The sequence below is a fragment of the Podarcis muralis genome, chromosome 6 (assembly GCF_964188315.1).
Source record: "Podarcis muralis chromosome 6, rPodMur119.hap1.1, whole genome shotgun sequence".
Classification (NCBI taxonomy): domain Eukaryota; kingdom Metazoa; phylum Chordata; class Lepidosauria; order Squamata; family Lacertidae; genus Podarcis; species Podarcis muralis.
The window spans coordinates 80284611-80307195 of NC_135660.1; the positions used below are offsets into that span (position 1 = coordinate 80284611).

A 22585-nucleotide genomic window follows, 5' to 3' on the forward strand; every position below is an offset into this window, starting at 1 on the left:
ACACAGATATGCTGTTTACCTTCCTACTGGAGTGGTACCTATTTATCTACTTGCACTTTGAAATGCTTTCGAACTGCTGGGTGGGCAGGAGCAGGGACCGAGCAATGGGAGCTCACCCCATCGCGGGGATTTGAACTGCCGACCTTCTGATCGGCAAGTCCTAGGCTCTGTGGTTTAACCCACAGCGCCACCCGCGTCCCGTAATGGAGATGGTACCCAACTCTATATCTCCATTACATCTGAGGCAGGTGAGACTGAGGCAGGTGACCCTGCAAGTGGCAATGGAGATACCATAGAACAGCATCGCCAATACATGAATACTGTTGGGGTGGGGGCTAGTGGAACAGAATACTAACACCAACATACAAAGCACACATCTTGCCCCTCTAATGCAGAAGGGAAGCTGTTAAGAGAGCCTTAATGTTACATCTGTGCCTGCCCACAGTCTTCTGCTGGAATAGAGAGCAAATAACTGTGCTGGACTAGTAATGATTATCACCAGGAGGTGGTCTCTGTCATTAACAGTGAGGTTTGCTGCCACAGTAGGTCAGGACAGGATCACCAACTGTGCAGCTGTTTCTTTAGGAATAAGAGGATTTAAGCAGTCAAAGTGAAGCTTATTTTACCTTACTGATTCCAGCAGGAGCTAAAACATTGGAAAGAAGGCATGACGTGTAGGAGAACAAAAATAAAACACCTAAACTGGAATGTTTAATGCACATGTTTTCACCATTAACACTTTACAATGCTTTATAGAAGCCCAGCCAAAGCACAAAAAATATAAGCGTTACTATGGAATACTGCCCAGATAACTTACCGTAAATGGCTAAATAAGGGAAATGTCCCACAGAGCCACCCCACAAGCATTGGCTGAGTGAGTGCTATCCATTAGAGAGTTTTCAACACATCTCACCATCTTTATCACTGAATAGGGATTGCAGAAATTTGCTGCACTACAATATTTGCAAATATCAAGAGCACATTCTTAACAGTTCAGCCATAAGAGTCAGAGAACTGAGTGCAGGCAGAATAAAAAGGCCTAATTACCTTCAGAAAGAAGGAGCAATCAGCACAACCACCAAATGGAAAAAAATCTCACCATTATTAGATAAAAAATATTCCTCAGGAGCACTAAATAAGCATTTGCACTGTATCAGCCATGCAGACCTAGAGACATCTATAGGGCGTGTGTTGTACAGAAGTAGGCAGATAAGGAGAAGCACGCAACCAGTTACATGTAAGGTTTCTTTCCTGAACCAACTCTAATCAGGAAATTGGGGAGAGATCCAATTAGCTGCTTGGAAGTGGAGGCTTGGTTACTATCACTCTGCCCGCTCCTTTCCTGAATTATTATTTTATTATTATTTATTCAATTTGTTAGTCATTTTATCTTGCCCTGGTCAAGCCACAGTGACTTACAACCCTGAGTAGCTGATCAGCACCATAACAATGATCTGTGAGCTACAGGCACACAACCTATTGTACACAAGCATAACAGAATCAGGGCAAAAGCTTGGCAGGCTCAGAATGACTCCACAGAATGACTCTGCTTCAAACTGAAGAGCCACTGCCAGTCCGAGTAGAAATTATGAAGAGCCAAAAACAGACAAATGGCCCCACATTATGTATGTCACTATTTTTCATTCCTGCAGATCTCATATGTACCTTTCCCTCACTTGACTCATGGAAGCTGATCAGCTTTGAAAAGCTCTTCCTTTTGGCAATAATTGGTTAAGACCGAAGTCTCAATACCCGGCTGGTTTCAAAAACCACTCTCAGCAAATTACACAGCAAACATCTGCAGGGAATTCTAGCCTGCACCATGATGTCAGGCAGCAGCTGTCCTAAAGGAAGACTCCGCTGAAAGGGTCCTGAGAGCCAGTGAGGAACATTGTGGGGGAACGAGCCTCTCAGACTTGTTTGGTAATCCTCCCTCTGCCTCTCCCGGCTGACAGACCTGACACCTCATACAAGCCTGAGAATTAACTGTGCTCATAAAATTAGGAAACAAGAGTCCCATAAAGTTGTAATGAGCTTTGGGTTTCAAAATTCTACGGGTAACTATCCTCTGACCAAGGGAGCCATAAAAGACGCCTTTAAAAAGCAGCTTTTCCATGTATTTACGAAACACCCAATTTTCTTAAACATCTCATACAAAAGAGGCCGTGCTTTTTACCCGGTTTACTTCATGTTCTCATGATGTGCAGCATCTGTTAAACAAATTAATATCTTTTTTAAAAATGCTAAAAAGGAAACAAGATTTCTTGCTCTCCTTTTTTTAAAAAGCAAAACAAAAAAACACCTCTCTGGTATTGATTCATTGTGGGCTTATACACAAAATGCCTGGGCCTCTTTTGTCTCATAAAGTCACTTCACAGGCAATATTAAGGGACAGGAGGGTCACAAAGTGAAAAAGTCCACACAAGCTGTTTCTGATGCAACTTTGTTTCTTACACAGAGAACTCAACATATAAAATATTTCTAGAGGGACTAGTTGTGTTAGTCCATCGCAACAAAAGCAACCAAGAGTCTTGCAGCACCTTAGAGATGAACAAATTGATTGTGGCATCTGATGAAATGGACTCTGGTCCAGGAAAGCTTATGCCACCATCAATTTGTCGGTCTTTACAGTGCTGCAGGACTCTTGGTTGCTTTTGCTATATGGAAAATGTTGCCCTGTAGTGAAAAAATCCACAAGGATTACACAGGAAAGACTCAAAAGCAGGATACTAAATAATTGCAGATTCCTGCCTGCAGATCTTTCTTTCAACATCAACATTTCTGGACCCAAAGAATACCATGCGGTATTCCATTGTTGAAGTTCAACACCGCAAGTCTGAATTTGGCTAGTAGTATACAGATGGGGTCTACCAGGAAATTCCATGGGAGCTGCTCTCTCTTTGTTTGAGGAAAGATGGGACAGAAAAACAAAGAAACATATTTAGGGTCCATTAAAAAACACCACTCCTATAGAGGAAAAGTGTTGCCAACCTATCAGAAGTCAAGGAGATAAAGAACTACAAAACTTTCAGAACACATCTGAACACATCTGAAGGTATCTGTATCAGAAAGTTTTTAATGTTTGACATTTTTATATGTGTTGGAAGCCACCGAGAGCGGCTGGGGCAACCCAGCAAGATGGGTAAGGTATTACTATTACTACTACTACTACTACTACTACTACTACTACTATTATTTCATAACTGTCCCCCACATAAAGTTCTACTGATGTGCCTGAGAATGACAATTCATGGTTCCCCTTTCAGAATCATTTTCCTACATCAGACAAATAGATAAATCCCTTTGGCCTCTGTGGTCTGGTTCTGACACAACATTAAGACAGATTTCATTCCTAGGGAATGCAATAGCGGGAACAGAGTGTACCATCATCGCTTCACTGGGGGATATGCTTTTCAAGCGTCAAGCTACACATGATGATCAGCCAAGTAAATGTTTTTTCCCAAATGTTTTTTTTTTAATACCCAAAGCAGCTGTGGGAAGTACATGAGTGTGGAGGGCTAGCAGGATGGTGGCACTTGTTACTTTTCCCCATCTGAATTACCTTTTGCTCCATGTGGGGAAGAGATGAGTATCCATCCAATGAGGGGCAGGGGACAGTTCAAGACAGGATAATTTAAATGAGATCAAACACCCACAAGTAACAGGATAAGCAGCCCCTTCTTCTCAGCATGAACATCTGGAACAGACTGCTGCTTTTTACTGTGGCTATGGGTAAAAACGTAGGGGTCACATCCATCATGTGCAGTTTGTATCTGATGAACAATATTGTTCCATGTACCTGCCCTTCCTCCATTATTCCATAACCAGCTGGTGGCTTCAAATAGCTCTGCAAACTGGTCCTATTACTGTCCCTTGCCCATCACGCACACCACCAAAGCTAAGGGAGGCATCCATTCTACAGTGTAGAGTGTACCTTCTCACAACCCAACTGCCCATGGCTGCTACTGTGTGAGATGAGGAAAATCTGGTTATGTGAATCCAAAAGAACCTCGTGTGTACAGTGCATTGACCACAGCACTTTTAACACGTCAGATTACCTGAAGTCCAAAGAAAGCCATCAGAATGGAGTTGATTGTACCCAAAATGCCTTCAGGATCAAAAGGTTGAGTGGTTTTGTACAGCTCCTAACAGGAAAGAAAACATCGCTTTGGTTACTCAAAACTCCGAATATCTAAAACACCAGGCAGCCTCTCAATTTACAATATTACAGGTCACAAAATAAATGTCGGCCACATAAGAAAATGTGGCATACATCCAAATTGTCTCACTTCCTTAAATATGCATATCTATTCATTGCATCAAACGCAGTCATTAATGCCAGAAATTCAGAGGCAGCCGGCTCATTTGTTCATTTATCCTGTGCCAGAAAAATGTAATTCCCTTTTTAAAATAAATTACCATTTCTATACCAAAGACATCCAAACAGAGGCAGATTTAGAGAAGCGCAACCAGTTTGGTTGCACTGGACCTGGACCCTTGGGAGGGGGCTTCAAGGTACACCACAACTATGATTTAAAATGGAGTATGAGAGGTGGGGGGTGAATTTTGGTGTGGCACAGCGCACCCCTGAAATTTGAGACCCCAATGTTCGCTGCTGATCCAAATCTTTTCTCTGAAGCAATTATAACAAATACAAATGTTATATAATTTTTTGCTTCATTTCATCCCCCCTCCCCCAATTTATTTTGAAGCAATAACAAAAACAATAACATTAGGAATAAGCAAGCATCATACAAATCTGTAACACTGATAGCAGCTCATATAGCATTGTGGTTAAGAACATAAAATATAAAACGGTATAGAAATTATGTGAAGAAGAAGAAGAAGAATCATAGAAACCACAACAAGTTGCCCATAGAAATGGCAGGCTAATTACAGTTTTGAGACATGAGCTAGTTAGCAGTCAGCTTTTTTCACAAGGTGTTTTTAAACCCTTGGGAGGTTTACAGCAGCTATATGGGAAGCTGACAATCTGCAGCATCCATCTATCCATAATGAGGGAACACTCTACTATGCCAACTTCCTTATAAATTTATTGGACACAGCAAAATTTGTCTTATGCCACTGCTGGACACTACAGATCACCAGCTTGTAGAGATGCCATGAATATTCAGAGTTCAGTAAGATTTCAAACTAAGATTGGGTATCTACTTTTGCAGAAGCTTTGACAATACCAGTTATGGGGTTTTTTTGGCGAGGAGAAGTGTCAGCTAAAAGCAGGGAATGAGGAAAAAGAGGTCCTCCTCAAGTCTTTCCAGCTTTACTGATCTCAAATCATTGCACACATGCAAGTAACATGTATAAAAACACATGTACGCCAGAAAAGTGTGCATAAGATACATGTATTAGTGAAAATAACGGGGGGGGAGCACTATATTAGGGGAAATTGCTTTGCAAAAATCTGCATATTGGGCAAAATTGCAAAGAGAGAGAGAGAGAATTTCACTAAAATACTGTTTGATTCTCACCAAGAGCACATCCTTGCCTCATATTAGGTCCTTGGGCAATTCTGTGGCACTGGCAGTTAAAGGATATCAGACGGGGGGGGGGGCAATTTGGGGACCCATTGCTAGCCAGGATTAATAAATATTCGGAGCTAGATGGGCCACTGTTCTGATACAGGGTTGTGAAAAGTCAGCCCACTCGGAGATTCAAGACCAACACACTTCCCAGAGCTTCCTATTGCTCCCTGATCCTTATACAGTGGTACCTCGGGTTAAGTACTTAATTCATTCCGGAGGTCCATACTTAACCTGAAACTGTTCTTAACCTGAAGCACCACTTTAGCTAATGGGGCCTCCTGCTGCTGCTGCGCCGCCGGAGCACGATTTCTGTACTCATCCTGAAGCAAAGTTCTTAACCTGAAGCACTATTTCTGGGTTAGCGGAGTCTGTAACCTGAAGCGTATGTAACCTGAAGTGTATGTAACCCAAGGTACCACTGTATACCTAGACTTTTACTGTACTTCACTGCCTTCTAGCACTGCCTTTTTGTGCATAGCCATCTAAATCATTCCACAGAGAAATTGAGCAAAAATGTATACAGAACTAAAAATCTACAATTTCCTGACAGTAAGAACTGTTGCTTAGCTGTCCTTGAGGTGAACCTAGCCTCTCTGACTTGCCAATCCAGAGGTTAAAAAGGAACATGGAGAGAGCAGCCAATGTAGTTTGTGAGACTTGCCAGCATAGCATTGCCACCGGGTTAGGCTCTTAGTCCCACGCTGCCACTCAGCCTCCTTTCACTGCTTGCTTTCTTCCCACAACTGTCTTTACTTCTGTTGGTCTGCCGCTCCTGTTCCTATCATCACCACAGCAACAGTGTTCCTTCAGCATTCCAGGAGCCAACTGCCTCATCAGAACGGCAGATGAAGGGATGGGCTTATTGCAGCCACTTTATGGGAAAACTGGTAACTCATTAGCCTGTGCCCTGACCCTCTTAAGAAAACTAGTTGCTGTCTAGGGCCTCCAAAGTATCAGATAGAAAGCATTTTCTTGCCAGTGCCAGTAGTTCTGTTTGTAGACAAGGCACCCAATGACAGAAGATCTAAACACCACTGTGTTTGACAAGCTACGGTAGTTTGCTTTCTTCTTCTTCTGTCTATTCAAAAATGGCCAGCTGGTAGCCTGCTAAGCCACATACAGCCATCAAGAGGATTTTAACAGGCCTCTAACAGTCCTCCTAAATTCTAAGCAAGACATAGGATACTGTCTTTTACTAAGTTAGGCTATGGGTCCATCTAGCACACCATTACTTAAATTGAATGGCGGCAGCAATCCAGGGTTCAGACAGAGGGCATTCTCACCACCACCTGGAGATGCCGTGGATTCAATCGAGGACATTCTGCAATGCAAAGGTCTATTACTGAAGGGGGGGGGAGCAAAAAGCTCACGCACAACTTCACTTTTCAGAAAAAGATAAATGTTTGCAAGGCAGATGCTCCACTTTTCAATGTCCCTTTTGGATTTTGTACATCACGTGCAAATGTATATAAAATGCGGAACACTGGAAGGTGCTAGATGATGCCAGCTTCTTACTACGGAGCACAGAACTGCTGTTAAGTATGGTAAGTTGTTTCATGCAACAAAATACACTTTTAGACACTTGGTGACTCTCTGAAGATTACAGTGGCCCTTCAAGGATACAGAAATTAGAAATGCCTGATCTATATACCCAGCAACTTGAAAATTATACAGTGGTACCTTGGGTTACAGACGCTTCAGGTTACAAACGCTTCAGGTTACAGACTCCGCTAACCCAGAAATAGTACCTCATGTTCTTTGCTTCAGGATGAGAACAGAAATCACACAGCGGCGGCACTGCTGCAGCGGGAGGCCCCATTAGCTAAAGTGGTACCTCAGGTTAAGAACTGTTTCAGGTTAAGAACAGACCTCCAGAACGAATTAAGTTCTTAACCTGAGGTACCACTGTATTTAAAAGGAGAGCAGTTTCTAGAGACCAGGAATTAATGCTCTGTCAAATGTTCTTAATACACAGAGGTATTAACACTTCCTGAAACATCTGGATTAGAGACAGGACAGACAGAGAGCATTTGTCTAGCTAAATTGTGGTGTTTCTTATACTATTGTATGCAAAGGTCAATCCCAAAGAGCTGAGATTGCTTGTGAACTTGACTCTGAAACTCCTGGCTGTCAAACCTTAACACTGCTTTCACACTAGATTTCTTCCATCCTCTGGGGGTGAGGGGAAAAAATCAGTATGATAACGGTGCCACAATAAGTGTTCCTTTTGTTTGGCTGCACCTGGCTAATGTCTGACAGGAGAAGGAAGGGAATGGCTAAGCGATGTTATCATATAAAAGCCAAAGGCCAGATAAGCCCAGCACTTACAAACACTTCACCAAGCCAGCCCTGCAGATAATCAATTACCTTACATGTAGGGTAGCGATATATGTGGTCCTCTCCAAGCACCAACTTATCAATGTACCCTGCTGCACCGCCAGTACAGTTGGGGTATTTTCCATCATCTCCTATCCCCCCAGGGCCCAGGTAACCTCTGCAGAGAGAACACACAATATTAATTGCAGCTGTCAGTTTTCCAAGCACCGGAACTGATTTTATTTTTCGTCACAAGACCAGTCTGATATGACAAGAATTTGAAAACGAATTAGTGAGCTTATTTTCAACTCCTGAATAGCATTTACTACACATGCACCATTAAGTGTAATGATCCTTTTGATCTCTGAAAGCCAAAAAGCTCTGTTAATTCTGGCAATCACGGTTTTTGTTGCCTCTCTGATCTTCCCCCAGAATGAGATATAATTTTTAAAATGCATTAGAATACGGCAATCTGAAAACATGCTTCCCTAATTGAGATGTACCATCTGCCGCAAAATATCTACAAAACACATCTCTACTAATTCAAATGTTTGATGTGCCTTTGCTTTTTCCGTCTCTGAAAACAGTGGAGGATGGTATCATGATTAGAATATAAAACTGGTTCTATTGTGTCAATATTTACTGTGTGGATTCATCCCCAACAAAGCTGCATTTCCCCACAAAACAAAATTTTAGCTTTTACTCACTGAAAGTATATACACTCAGAATGTAACCCTCAAATTTCAAATATTGCTTTCCAAGCAGAAAACAGGTATTGTTTACCTGTTGGCAGGGCTGCAACTGCACAATATAGCTGTGGGTGGCAATAGAGGTATAATAGCATTTTTAAAGACAAAACTAAAATCCACATGGTAGTGAGCAGGCATTTGTGTTCATCTCTGGGTTTGCCATATTTTGAAGAGCAAAAAAAGAGGAGACTTTGCCAACTTCTACTTTTAACTATGGATCGTGATGACGACTCTGCCCATGATAAAGAGTGTGTCCTGGAAGCAGAGGACATATGGCAACCCTAATGTGAACCCATCCTCTAGCTGGTTCTTATGCAAGAAATGGTTAAGAAAAATGTGTTGCTGGGCATTGGGGAAGCCTAGTCTGCTGCTTCTAACACTCTTAAAATGGAACATGGGAGATTTTATGCTCACTTAACTAAATTAGATCCTGCCTGTGGCAAAACGATCTTGGGTTGCAGTAAGGAATACTAGAGCAAAGAGGCAATGGTTACTCACCCTTAGCAAACTGCAAACCAGCAGTTACTCAAATCTGTCTCCAGCATTTCTTGGAAAATGCAGAACCTTGCCTTGTGAGGCACACAGTAGCCTTGGCAAAAATTGTAGTTCGTATGTTTGCAAATTCTGCATGTTGTGTCTAAACTGCAGGTGCATTTCATAAAGTCGTCAGGTTGATGAGCCACTCCTCAAGGCTCGCTCCAAAAAACCACTAATGTGGTTCAACAACGCTTGTGAGAATGAACACCCTCCCTAGAATCCTACAAACTTAACAAATCAACTTAATTCCATTTGCCTATGACTGGCGCTATAGAAAACTTAATCTGAAAACATGGAGCTAGTTTTTCACACATCTCCCCAGCTGCAGTTTCTGCACAGCTTCTAAGAGCGTGTAGAATGCATATTCCATCACTCACTTTATGCTAAGCTGATTCCACTAATACAACTGCACATATGTGCATGAAATTGGTACCAGATTGTCAGTGCTTAGAGGGGAAAACATAGGAGTTCTGGGTATTGAAAATTCATTCAGCTAGGCTTCTCCTAATTTAACTTTTTAAAAGGTGGCAGGAACACCATTTCAACAAACGATGCAAAATGAAGAATGGATCAGGATCATAGCCTTAAATGAAGAATGGGTCACAGCCAACGTGGCCATGTTAAACCTGGCTTCCACCTTTGTGCATGAAAGCATGCATTTCTTCTTAAATAGTTCAGGGTCGTGGTCCAATGTTCATTGGGAAAAAGAGTGTTTTATTCCTCGACAAGTTGATGTGTGTGATTTATGGCCACATATTAGCTTCCACGGAGTGAAAGAGATTAAAGAATCACACTCTGTCATGAGCAATCTGAAATGGAGGAACAAGCTGCATCCATCTTTTTACACTTTCAAGAACACTTCTTTCTATCTATTGTATTTCTGTGGCATATCATTTCCTCCCAATCAACTGAAATCAAGGTGTCACAAGTCCCTTTTATTGCACTTCGGGTGCATCAGAAGAACCTGAACGCTAACTTCCTGTTGCAAGCAATTTTGCAAAAATTCTCTCTACCATTAATAGACAACCAATCACCACCGGCTTTAAATCAATTCTGCAGCAGAAGTATGGTGTGTACAATGAAATGTATAAACAAATAACTATTGACTTTCTCTGTATCTCATATTAAAAATCTTTGCTAACTTGCAGGTGCAAGCAGTAGAGAAACTCTACAAAGTTTACCCAGTTGAAGAAGAAAAGTTTCGAAGAATCTAATGTGCTTCAAAATACTACATTTTCTAATGGGGTAACTAATGGGGTTGAGTAGAGAAAGATGAACTTTATCATTCCATTGACTTGTGTGGTACTAAGAAATAGGGAAACAACCCAAAGTTCCTTCAACCTCCCCTTAGTGCAAGACTTGTAAGATTCCGGTGCAAAATCTAGGTTACTGTCATAGTACCAGTAATGGGGTAGGGGACGTTATTGTTTCCCATAAATAACTCTTCCTACACAGTTTTTTTCTCTCTCTTCACATGCCACGAAAGAGAAGATTGGCTTCTTTTTCACTTCTGTTGTTTTAAGATAACAGCAACATTTATCTGCAAGGGGAAAAAATTATTCTGCTTCGTTTTAAGTAACAGGAGGGGGAATTGTTAAGAGGTAGCGATATAGCTTTGCCTTATTCACGAAGACATGCAAATGATCCCATACTGAAACACAAACTGATACATCTATTTCACACAGCTCTTCTGCAATCCCTTGCATGCACCTCAAGCTGTGTCTGCTGATGGCTAGATCATTATTTTAAATGATAAAACAGCAGGACACATAGCATATGACAGCCTTGCCTTGCCAGTGCCTTTCTGAAGGATGCATGTCCTGGGGTACATGAAAGAGCTTGAGAAACACAGCCAAAAACACCCGACAGCGTATATTGCTAGGTATGTATCAGTCACAGCAAGCCAGCCCTGTTCCCTCTTCTACAATTCCCAAAGCATAGGGTTTTAAGGGGGCTAAATTTCACTCATTTCCAAAATTGGGAGTTGAAATTTAACACCACCGACACTGCCCTTCAATTTTCTGCCCAAAGAAATGAGAAATGACAGCACAGCCCTAAGGACAGGGAGAGGTGAGATTCTGCCTTGAATCTGGGACAGAAGAGCTCTCAAATGTTTTTTAACTGGACTTGGGGAAAGGGCTCAGTGTAGTGGGGAATACAGTGGTGCCTCGCAAGACGAAATTAATCCGTTCCACGAGTCTCTTCGTCTTGCGGTTTTTTCGTCTTGCGAAGCACGGCTATTAGCGGCTTAGCGGCTATTAGCGGCTTAGCGGCTTAGCAGCTATTAACGGCTTAGCGGCTTAGTGACTATTAACGGCTTAGCAGCTTTAAGAAAAAGGAAACAAACTCGCAAGAACTCGCAAGACGTTTCGTCTTGCGAAGCAAGCCCATAGGGAAATTCGTCTTGCGGAACGACTCAAAAAACGGAAAACCCTTTCGTCTAGTGAGTTTTTCGTCTTGCGAGGCATTCGTCTTGCGGGGCACCACTGTAATACACTTGGGCATTAAAAATGACTGCCTGGCAGGTGTCACTTAGAATGGGAGTGGAGGGTTCTTTAGGGTCCAATTATTTCCAACACAGATTGTAAATGGAAGCAAGTCTAATGCATAGGTATGTTTCTACCAGGTCTGGCTGTCTGAACTCAAGTAGATATTGACCGAACAATCAAACTGGAAAGCAAATGGGCTTGGAAAGAGGAACATGGATAGTCAGGGGCGGACACTCAGGGAGCAGTTTGCACTGAATCTGAGCAGCCCACTCAGAATTAAAAGCTTTTGAGCACCAGTTGCAACTCCATCGGCCCCCTTCTGTCACCTGACCAGTGGTCAGGGCTTGCTAACCAGGTGATATTTTCTCAATTGGAGATAATAACTGGAATATATTTCCTTAACGGAAAACCTACCTGACAAGTGGTGTTTGTGTGTGGCAGAAAATACAGCAGTTGCCATTTAAACTGAGACAGACGGAAAGATGGGAGTTTTTTGGCTGGCGTTGGCAGAAGTAGGATGCAAATGTCACACTTTGGGATTCAGGATTGGCACTTGCTGCCCGCTCTCTGAATCTGCTTGTTTTCAATAAGCTATAATTGTGTGCTTGCAAATTAACAGATGTTACAAAGATGCTATGAGCCTCCAGTGCTTTCTCTCTCACTGCAAAGAAAAAGATCCTGTTGCGGGGGGGGGGGAGAGTACACAGAGAATATTCTTTCACTTGGAAAATGGGTAAAACTATTGGCCTCTTTTTGGAGTTATGTACCTGTGATGGGATGATGAGCTGCTTGTGCGTGAAATCCTAGTCCCTCAGAGTTGGGTTAAGTCCGCAAACCTCCGTCTATAACGGAGCCCCTTAAGCATGGCTCCGTCAGTCGCTAGCAGAATCCGACAGTGGGCGCTTGCGGAATCTCTTCCAGCATAAAAGCTCCTTAACGGAAACGCGTCTTCTGGACTCTCGGCGCGACAGTTTCCGGCGAGGAGTGGGTGTCCCTATAGGAGGTCCTGAAACCTCCCCACTGTTTTCGCTGGAAGTGTCTCTGAGCCATCCCTCCGACTCACTTTCCCTCGGAGCCCCTTCTCTCCCCCTGCTGGTTCCCTCTTCAGCTGCTAAGTCTCTCTCAACCTCTGTGAGCCCTTCCACCTCCTGTCCTTCCGATGGCAGTTCCCTGACAGTACCCTTCATACAATAGGTTGTTTAGGAAATGACCTTTCATGATAGTGAATAAGACCTTCACAAATACACTTGTAGAATGCCCTTTTTTTCCATTATGAAAATTCTACTCTACTGTGCACTCAGACTTGCTTACCTGGGGCATCCAGGGACAGGTAGCAGGAATGTGAGGCACAGCCAAAGGGTCTCCAGGATCACCATGATTACCCACTCCGGCCAGTAGAGAACAATATCCCTTAGTGGAGCCCACCAGTTACCAAACTTCAAAGAGAAGGAAATTCACATGATCAGAGATGCCGTCAAGAAAATAAATATGGCCACTTCCAGAAGAATGTGTGTCAGAACCACTCTTTAACCCCCAAAAGTTTTCTTCCCCCACCTTCATACACATCAGTAGGAAATTGCTCTCTTAACTACATGAAAGTGAAAGCAGCAATTAGAATGTTAGCCACTTCCTGTCTCCGTCACTTGATTCACATGCAAAAAAACCCTGAAGACAATCCATCAAATCAAATCCTAGGCATACCTATGGAGGGAGGGTGAGTGAGCATGCTGAGTGCTCATAAAAAGCCATAAGGTCATATTTATCAAGCAGTTGCCCAGCTACTAGGTCAGTGATTTTGCATGTGTTCAGGCTGTGTGCAATATGCCTTCAAAAAAAGAGAGAACTTCGATGCAAACGAGTGGTGGGAAGCACCAGCAGGAGAACCCCCAGAGGAACTCCCAGAAGATGAAGGCTCAGAGCCAGGGCAGTGATAGGGGGCATGAGGGTGAGTGGTCAGAGGGAGAAGAGGGAGTAGACCGGGAGGAGGAGGTGTTGGAAGATGAAGAAGCAATAGGGTTGAGTGAGCAGGAAGAGGCTGTGGCAGAGAGCAGCTCAAAAGCAGAAGCAGAGTGGAGGCAAGCTGCTGAAGAAGCCATAGGGTCTCCCTCTCCTGCTGTGACCAGCTCCCTTGCCCGCTGGTCTCCCAGAACACAGAGAGGAATGAAGAGGGCAAAGCAATGAGAGACAATACAAAGGTACCTTAGGCTGATAGAGAAGCAACCAGCGGAGGAGCCTTAGAGAGTGGTGGGAAATTGGGGACCTTCAGTCCTCACAACTGCCTCACAGAAGCAAGAAAGACCGATTGGGAAGAGTTGCTGGGATCACTAGGTCTGCACTGTTTTGGTTTATTTGAATAAAGAGTTGGCTTTACTGATGCCAGGTGTTTTATATATATATATATATATATATATATATATATGCAGGTTTTGGTGTCCTCGGGTGTCTTCCCGTGTAAAAGTTGGGGTGTCTAGGCGACGTTTCGACGAGGTCTCACTCGTCATCTTCAGGCTGGTGCTTTCGGCTTCTTGTTACTGGAACAGAGCAGGATCTCAGTGTTTGAGTTCCTATAAATACTGTTGAGGAGGTGTGGTGTATAGCCTCCAATGTTCTGGGCAGAGAGGAAGTTCCTAGGCTAGTGTGCCTTTTCTTCTTTTGTTCCTTAATTGCTTGAGGGATATCTTGAGTGATTTCTTGAGTGATATCCTGGTTACCACTTAGGTGGGTCATTAGGTGTGGATTAGTTGCTAAAGCCTTTGTGTCTTGACCTCTTGAACTTTGTGAAGAGTTTTTCTGAGAAGATGGCTGTAGTTGTGCTCTGGCTTGGCTTCGTGTATAGGGGCGAGCTGTGGTTTTGTGGCCTGTGCCAGCCAGATCTGTGTAGGGATTGCAGGGGGGTGCAGCATCCGGAGGTGCCACCATGGTTTGGCTACTGGATGGTGTCTGTAATTTATCTGTGGAGAGGGTCTGGGTTTGGGTCTGGTGTGGTTGATTGGTGATGGCGTTCTGTGTGCCTCTGGATCTGGTATCAGTTTTTGTGGGGAGGGCTAATTTCCAGATGTCTGGCAAGCGGGATGTGTCGTCACGCTTGTTCATGTTGTGAGGGTGTTTCTCTATCTCGATGGCTTCCATGATTATTCTCTTGTGGTGATGTTCCATGTTAGAGAGCAATTTGGAATCTGCAAAATTAATTTCGTGTCCTGTTTCTTTCATGTGTTGGAAAAGAGAGGAAGTTTTTTCTTCTTTTTTGACGGCATTCTTGTGTTCTGCGATACGTGCATTTATTCGTCTGTTTGTTTGTCCAATGTACGTGGCTGGGCAGACTTTGCAGGGTATTTCATAGACCCCTTGGTTTTCCAACTGGATTTTATCCTTGGGGTTTCTGAGGATATTGGCTATTTTTTGGTTGGCGCAAAAGGCTGTTTTGATATTGTGTTTATGGAGGATTTTGCTAATTTTATCTGTAGTGCCCTTGATATAAGGAAGGAGGGCCATGCCATTGTTTTCTTCTGTGTCTTGGTTTTTGGGGGGTGTTTCTTTTTGGATTAGCTTCGTAACCCTGTTTTGTTGGTATCCATTGGCAATTAACACATTTGAGAGATTCTGTAACTCAGTTGTCAAGTGGTCTTTGTCAGCCAGGCGTTTGGTTCTGGAGATGAGAGTCTTGGCTACGGAGTTTATTTGTGCAGGGTGGTGGTGTGATTGTGCATGTAAGTAGCGGTTGGTGTGTGTTTTTTTCCGGTAGATAGTGTGTCCTAGGGAGCCATCAGGTTTTTTGTAGATTAGGACGTCGAGGAAGGGAAGTTGGTTGTTGGCTTCTATTTCCATAGTGAATTGTATTTTGGGGTGTAGGCTGTTGAGATGTGTGAGGAAGCTGTCTAGTTTTTCCTTCCCGTGTGGCCAAATTACAAAGGTGTCGTCAACATATCTGAGCCAAAGTTTGGGTTTGTGTTCTGACTTGTCTAAAGCATTGGTTTCAAAGTGTTCCATGTACAGGTTTGCGATGACCGGTGAGAGGGGTGATCCCATAGGTGCTCCTTCTATCTGTTTGTATCTTTGTCCATTGTGGATGAAGTACGTGTTGGTTAGGCAGTGGTTGGTCAGGTCCAAGATGTATTCGGGGGGATTGTATTTGTTTTGAATGGCTGTCAAGGCTTCATTAATGGGCACTTGTGTGAAGAGAGATACAACATCGAAGCTCACAAGTAGGTCATTGGGATGTAGGTTTTGCTTCTTTATTGTTTCTATGAACTGGAAGGAGTTTGGAACGTGTGAAGAGATGGATTCTGCATAGGGCTGAAGTTGCTTGGCGAGAAATTTAGCGAGATTTTGTAGAGGTGAGCCTATGGAGCTGACTATTGGTCTGAGTGGTGTTCCTTCTTTGTGTATCTTGGGGAGGCCGTAGAGTTTGGGGCATCTGGATGATTTTTCTCTGGGGATGATTCTTAGCTGGATTTCTTCACTGATAGGAGAGGCTTTTATTTTGGATTTGGTGGTTTTTTCCAGATAGGTGGTGGGATCTGTTTTTATAGGTTGGTAGGTAGGGTCTTGGAGTAGATTTGATAGTTTTGCTTGGTAGTCCGATGTGTTCATCACAACAGTGGCATTACCTTTGTCTGCTGGGAGAATGATTATGTTGTTGTCTTTCCTCAGGTTGGTGAGTGCTTTCTGTTCTTTGTGTAAATTGCTTCTGGGTGGTTTGCTGGAGCCAATATCCTCAGAAACCCCAAGGATAAAATCCAGTTGGAAAACCAAGGGGTCTATGAAATACCCTGCAAAGTCTGCCCAGCCACGTACATTGGACAAACAAACAGACGAATAAATGCACGTATCGCAGAACACAAGAATGCCGTCAAAAAAGAAGAAAAAACTTCCTCTCTTTTCCAACACATGAAAGAAACAGGACACGAAATTAATTTTGCAGATTCCAAATTGCTCTCTAACATGGAACATCACCACAAGAGAATAATCATGGAAGCCATCGAGATAGAGAAACACCCTCACAACATGAACAAGCGTGACGACACATCCCGCTTGCCAGACATCTGGAAATTAGCCCTCCCCACAAAAACTGATACCAGATCCAGAGGCACACAGAACGCCATCACCAATCAACCACACCAGACCCAAACCCAGACCCTCTCCACAGATAAATTACAGACACCATCCAGTAGCCAAACCATGGTGGCACCTCCGGATGCTGCACCCCCCTGCAATCCCTACACAGATCTGGCTGGCACAGGCCACAAAACCACAGCTCGCCCCTATACACGAAGCCAAGCCAGAGCACAACTACAGCCATCTTCTCAGAAAAACTCTTCACAAAGTTCAAGAGGTCAAGACACAAAGGCTTTAGCAACTAATCCACACCTAATGACCCACCTAAGTGGTAACCAGGATATCACTCAAGAAATCACTCAAGATATCCCTCAAGCAATTAAGGAACAAAAGAAGAAAAGGCACACTAGCCTAGGAACTTCCTCTCTGCCCAGAACATTGGAGGCTATACACCACACCTCCTCAACAGTATTTATAGGAACTCAAACACTGAGATCCTGCTCTGTTCCAGTAACAAGAAGCCGAAAGCACCAGCCTGAAGATGACGAGTGAGACCTCGTCGAAACGTCGCCTAGACACCCCAACTTTTACACGGGAAGACACCCGAGGACACCAAAACCTGCATTCCTGTACCCGTGAAAATCTACGAAAGCAAATATCTCACCTCTACGGGGAGGAAACCTTCCAGCTGACAAGAACCTACGAGAAACTAGAAATCCGAAGAGCCACCATCTTATGTGATCTCTTGTTCCTACGCAACTGCCGAGACAACAACTTAATTCCCACATGCTTCCAACTTAAATTCCACTCTAAAACCCCAGCTACCGAAAGGATCCTGAAACGAACTGAACTATCCCTAATCAGAAACGAACTACACAAGAAAAGATACCTACTAAACCAAACCAACAAAGATCTGCTCACTCTTCACCTCAAACTCTGTAACAAAATCCACCCTGCACTCTGGGACAAATGCAAACAACTAGCCGTCTGGAGAGCTGAAACGGAGACCTCACATAAGACAGACACACACACCAACAAACTCCACAAACTAGAGAAAAGCCAGAAGCCCAGCCACCCTCCACAACAACCCATGAAACAAACAGTACATAACATATCAGACAGGATCCTCACCTCAACTGAAACCAAAGTACTCTCCAAAGGTTTCAACTTTGCAGTCGCCCCGAGACGCATCCCCACGGAAAACATCATATGCGGAGTCGAAGCTAGCCTAACCAAAATCAACCCAGATGAAGCCAATAAAATCAGACTTGAAGTCACCAACATCCTCTGCTCCAGCAAACCACCCAGAAGCAATTTACACAAAGAAGAACAGAAAGCACTCACCAACCTGAGGAAAGACAACAACATAATCATTCTCCCAGCAGACAAAGGTAATGCCACTGTTGTGATGAACACATCGGACTACCAAGCAAAACTATCAAATCTACTCCAAGACCCTACCTACCAACCTATAAAAACAGATCCCACCACCTATCTGGAAAAAACCACCAAATCCAAAATAAAAGCCTCTCCTATCAGTGAAGAAATCCAGCTAAGAATCATCCCCAGAGAAAAATCATCCAGATGCCCCAAACTCTACGGCCTCCCCAAGATACACAAAGAAGGAACACCACTCAGACCAATAGTCAGCTCCATAGGCTCACCTCTACAAAATCTCGCTAAATTTCTCGCCAAGCAACTTCAGCCCTATGCAGAATCCATCTCTTCACACGTTCCAAACTCCTTCCAGTTCATAGAAACAATAAAGAAGCAAAACCTACATCCCAATGACCTACTTGTGAGCTTCGATGTTGTATCTCTCTTCACACAAGTGCCCATTAATGAAGCCTTGACAGCCATTCAAAACAAATACAATCCCCCCGAATACATCTTGGACCTGACCAACCACTGCCTAACCAACACGTACTACATCCACAATGGACAAAGATACAAACAGATAGAAGGAGCACCTATGGGATCACCCCTCTCACCGGTCATCGCAAACCTGTACATGGAACACTTTGAAACCAATGCTTTAGACAAGTCAGAACACAAACCCAAACTTTGGCTCAGATATGTTGACGACACCTTTGTAATTTGGCCACACGGGAAGGAAAAACTAGACAGCTTCCTCACACATCTCAACAGCCTACACCCCAAAATACAATTCACTATGGAAATAGAAGCCAACAACCAACTTCCCTTCCTCGACGTCCTAATCTACAAAAAACCTGATGGCTCCCTAGGACACACTATCTACCGGAAAAAAACACACACCAACCGCTACTTACATGCACAATCACACCACCACCCTGCACAAATAAACTCCGTAGCCAAGACTCTCATCTCCAGAACCAAACGCCTGGCTGACAAAGACCACTTGACAACTGAGTTACAGAATCTCTCAAATGTGTTAATTGCCAATGGATACCAACAAAACAGGGTTACGAAGCTAATCCAAAAAGAAACACCCCCCAAAAACCAAGACACAGAAGAAAACAATGGCATGGCCCTCCTTCCTTATATCAAGGGCACTACAGATAAAATTAGCAAAATCCTCCATAAACACAATATCAAAACAGCCTTTTGCGCCAACCAAAAAATAGCCAATATCCTCAGAAACCCCAAGGATAAAATCCAGTTGGAAAACCAAGGGGTCTATGAAATACCCTGCAAAGTCTGCCCAGCCACGTACATTGGACAAACAAACAGACGAATAAATGCACGTATCGCAGAACACAAGAATGCCGTCAAAAAAGAAGAAAAAACTTCCTCTCTTTTCCAACACATGAAAGAAACAGGACACGAAATTAATTTTGCAGATTCCAAATTGCTCTCTAACATGGAACATCACCACAAGAGAATAATCATGGAAGCCATCGAGATAGAGAAACACCCTCACAACATGAACAAGCGTGACGACACATCCCGCTTGCCAGACATCTGGAAATTAGCCCTCCCCACAAAAACTGATACCAGATCCAGAGGCACACAGAACGCCATCACCAATCAACCACACCAGACCCAAACCCAGACCCTCTCCACAGATAAATTACAGACACCATCCAGTAGCCAAACCATGGTGGCACCTCCGGATGCTGCACCCCCCTGCAATCCCTACACAGATCTGGCTGGCACAGGCCACAAAACCACAGCTCGCCCCTATACACGAAGCCAAGCCAGAGCACAACTACAGCCATCTTCTCAGAAAAACTCTTCACAAAGTTCAAGAGGTCAAGACACAAAGGCTTTAGCAACTAATCCACACCTAATGACCCACCTAAGTGGTAACCAGGATATCACTCAAGAAATCACTCAAGATATCCCTCAAGCAATTAAGGAACAAAAGAAGAAAAGGCACACTAGCCTAGGAACTTCCTCTCTGCCCAGAACATTGGAGGCTATACACCACACCTCCTCAACAGTATTTATAGGAACTCAAACACTGAGATCCTGCTCTGTTCCAGTAACAAGAAGCCGAAAGCACCAGCCTGAAGATGACGAGTGAGACCTCGTCGAAACGTCGCCTAGACACCCCAACTTTTACACGGGAAGACACCCGAGGACACCAAAACCTGCATTCCTGTACCCGTGAAAATCTACGAAAGCATATATATATATATATATATATATATATGCAGGTTTTGGTGTCCTCGGGTGTCTTCCCGTGTAAAAGATGGGGTGTCTAGGCGACGTTTCGACGAGGTCTCACTCGTCATCTTCAGGCTGGTGCTTTCGGCTTCTTGTTACTGGAACAGAGCAGGATCTCAGTGTTTGAGTTCCTATAAATACTGTTGAGGAGGTGTGGTGTATAGCCTCCAATGTTCTGGGCAGAGAGGAAGTTCCCAGGCTAGTGTGCCTTTTCTTCTTTTGTTCCTTAATTACTTGAGGGATATCTTGAGTGATTTCTTGAGTGATATCCTGAGTACCACTTAGGTGGGTCATTAGGTGTGGATTAGTTGCTAAGGCCTTTGTGTCTTGACCTCTTGAACTTTGTGAAGAGTTTTTCTGAGAAGATGGCTGTACTGCATTTTGTTGTGCTCTGGCTTGGCTTCGTGTATAGGGGCGAGCTGTGGTTTTGTGGCCTGTGCCAGCCAGATCTGTGTAGGGATTGCAGGGGGGTGCAGCATCCGGAGGTGCCACCATGGTTTGGCTACTGGATGGTGTCTGTAATTTATCTGTGGAGAGGGTCTGGGTTTGGGTCTGGTGTGGTTGATTGGTGATGGCGTTCTGTGTGCCTCTGGCTCTGGTGTCAGTTTTTGTGGGGAGGGCTAATTTCCAGATGTCTGGCAAGCGGGATGTGTCGTCACGCTTGTTCATGTTGTGAGGGTGTTTCTCTATCTCGATGGCTTCCATGATTATTCTCTTGTGGTGATGTTCCATGTTAAAGAGCAATTTGGAATCTGCAAAATTAATTTCGTGTCCTGTTTCTTTCATGTGTTGGAAAAGAGAGGAAGTTTTTTCTTCTTTTTTGACGGCATTCTTGTGTTCTGCAATACGTGCATTTATTCGTCTGTTTGTTTGTCCAATGTACGTGGCTGGGCAGACTTTGCAGGGTATTTCATAGACCCCTTGGTTTTCCAACTGGATTTTATCCTTGGGGTTTCTGAGGATATTGGCTATTTTTTGGTTGGTGCAAAAGGCTGTTTTGATATTGTGTTTATGGAGGATTTTGCTAATTTTATCTGTAGTGCCCTTGATATACGGAAGGAGGGCCATGCCATTGTTTTCTTCTGTGTCTTGGTTTTTGGGGGGTGTTTCTTTTTGGATTAGCTTCATAACCCTGTTTTGCTGGTATCCATTGGCAATTAACACATTTGAGAGATTCTGTAACTCAGTTGTCAGGTGGTCTTTGTCAGCCAGGCGTTTGGTTCTGGAGATGAGAGTCTTGGCTACGGAGTTTATTTGTGCAGGGTGGTGGTGTGATTGTGCATGTAAGTAGCGGTTGGTGTGTGTTTTTTTCTGGTAGATAGTGTGTCCTAGGGAGCCATCAGGTTTTTTGTAGATTAGGACGTCAAGGAAGGGAAGTTGGTTGTTGGCTTCTATTTCCATAGTGAATTGTATTTTGGGGTGTAGGCTGTTGAGATGTGTGAGGAAGCTATCCAGTTTTTCTTTCCCGTGTGGCCAAATTACAAAGGTGTCGTCAACATATCTGAGCCAAAGTTTGGGTTTGTGTTCTGACTTGTCTAAAGCATTGGTTTCAAAGTGTTCCATGTACAGGTTTGCGATGACCGGTGAGAGGGGTGATCCCATAGGTGCTCCTTCTATCTGTTTGTATCTTTGTCCATTGTGGATGAAGTACGTGTTGGTTAGGCAGTGGTTGGTCAGGTCCAAGATGTATTCGGGGGGATTGTATTTGTTTTGAATGGCTGTCAAGGCTTCATTAATGGGCACTTGTGTGAAGAGAGATACAACATCGAAGCTCACAAGTAGGTCATTGGGATGTAGGTTTTGCTTCTTTATTGTTTCTATGAACTGGAAGGAGTTTGGAACGTGTGAAGAGATGGATTCTGCATAGGGCTGAAGTTGCTTGGCGAGAAATTTAGCGAGATTTTGTAGAGGTGAGCCTATGGAGCTGACTATTGGTCTGAGTGGTGTTCCTTCTTTGTGTATCTTGGGGAGGCCGTAGAGTTTGGGGCATCTGGATGATTTTTCTCTGGGGATGATTCTTAGCTGGATTTCTTCACTGATAGGAGAGGCTTTTATTTTGGATTTGGTGGTTTTTTCCAGATAGGTGGTGGGATCTGTTTTTATAGGTTGATAGGTAGGGTCTTGGAGTAGATTTGATAGTTTTGCTTGGTAGTCCGATGTGTTCATCACAACAGTGGCATTACCTTTGTCTGCTGGGAGAATGATTATGTTGTTGTCTTTCCTCAGGTTGGTGAGTGCTTTCTGT

General features: G+C 43.6%; 1 protein-coding gene across 1 annotated transcript in view; it reads right to left on the reverse strand.

The window, feature by feature from the left end:
- LOC114597092 (heparan-alpha-glucosaminide N-acetyltransferase-like) overlaps positions 1-22585 on the reverse strand; it is a 167036-nt gene that overhangs the window by 31070 nt on the left and 113381 nt on the right. The window contains exons 12-14 of the mRNA XM_077930881.1: positions 12946-13070; positions 7911-8037; positions 4059-4145 (exon numbers count right to left, since the gene is read on the reverse strand). Coding sequence (XP_077787007.1) covers positions 4059-4145; positions 7911-8037; positions 12946-13070 — 339 coding nt within the window. The remainder of the gene's footprint in view (positions 1-4058; positions 4146-7910; positions 8038-12945; positions 13071-22585) is intronic.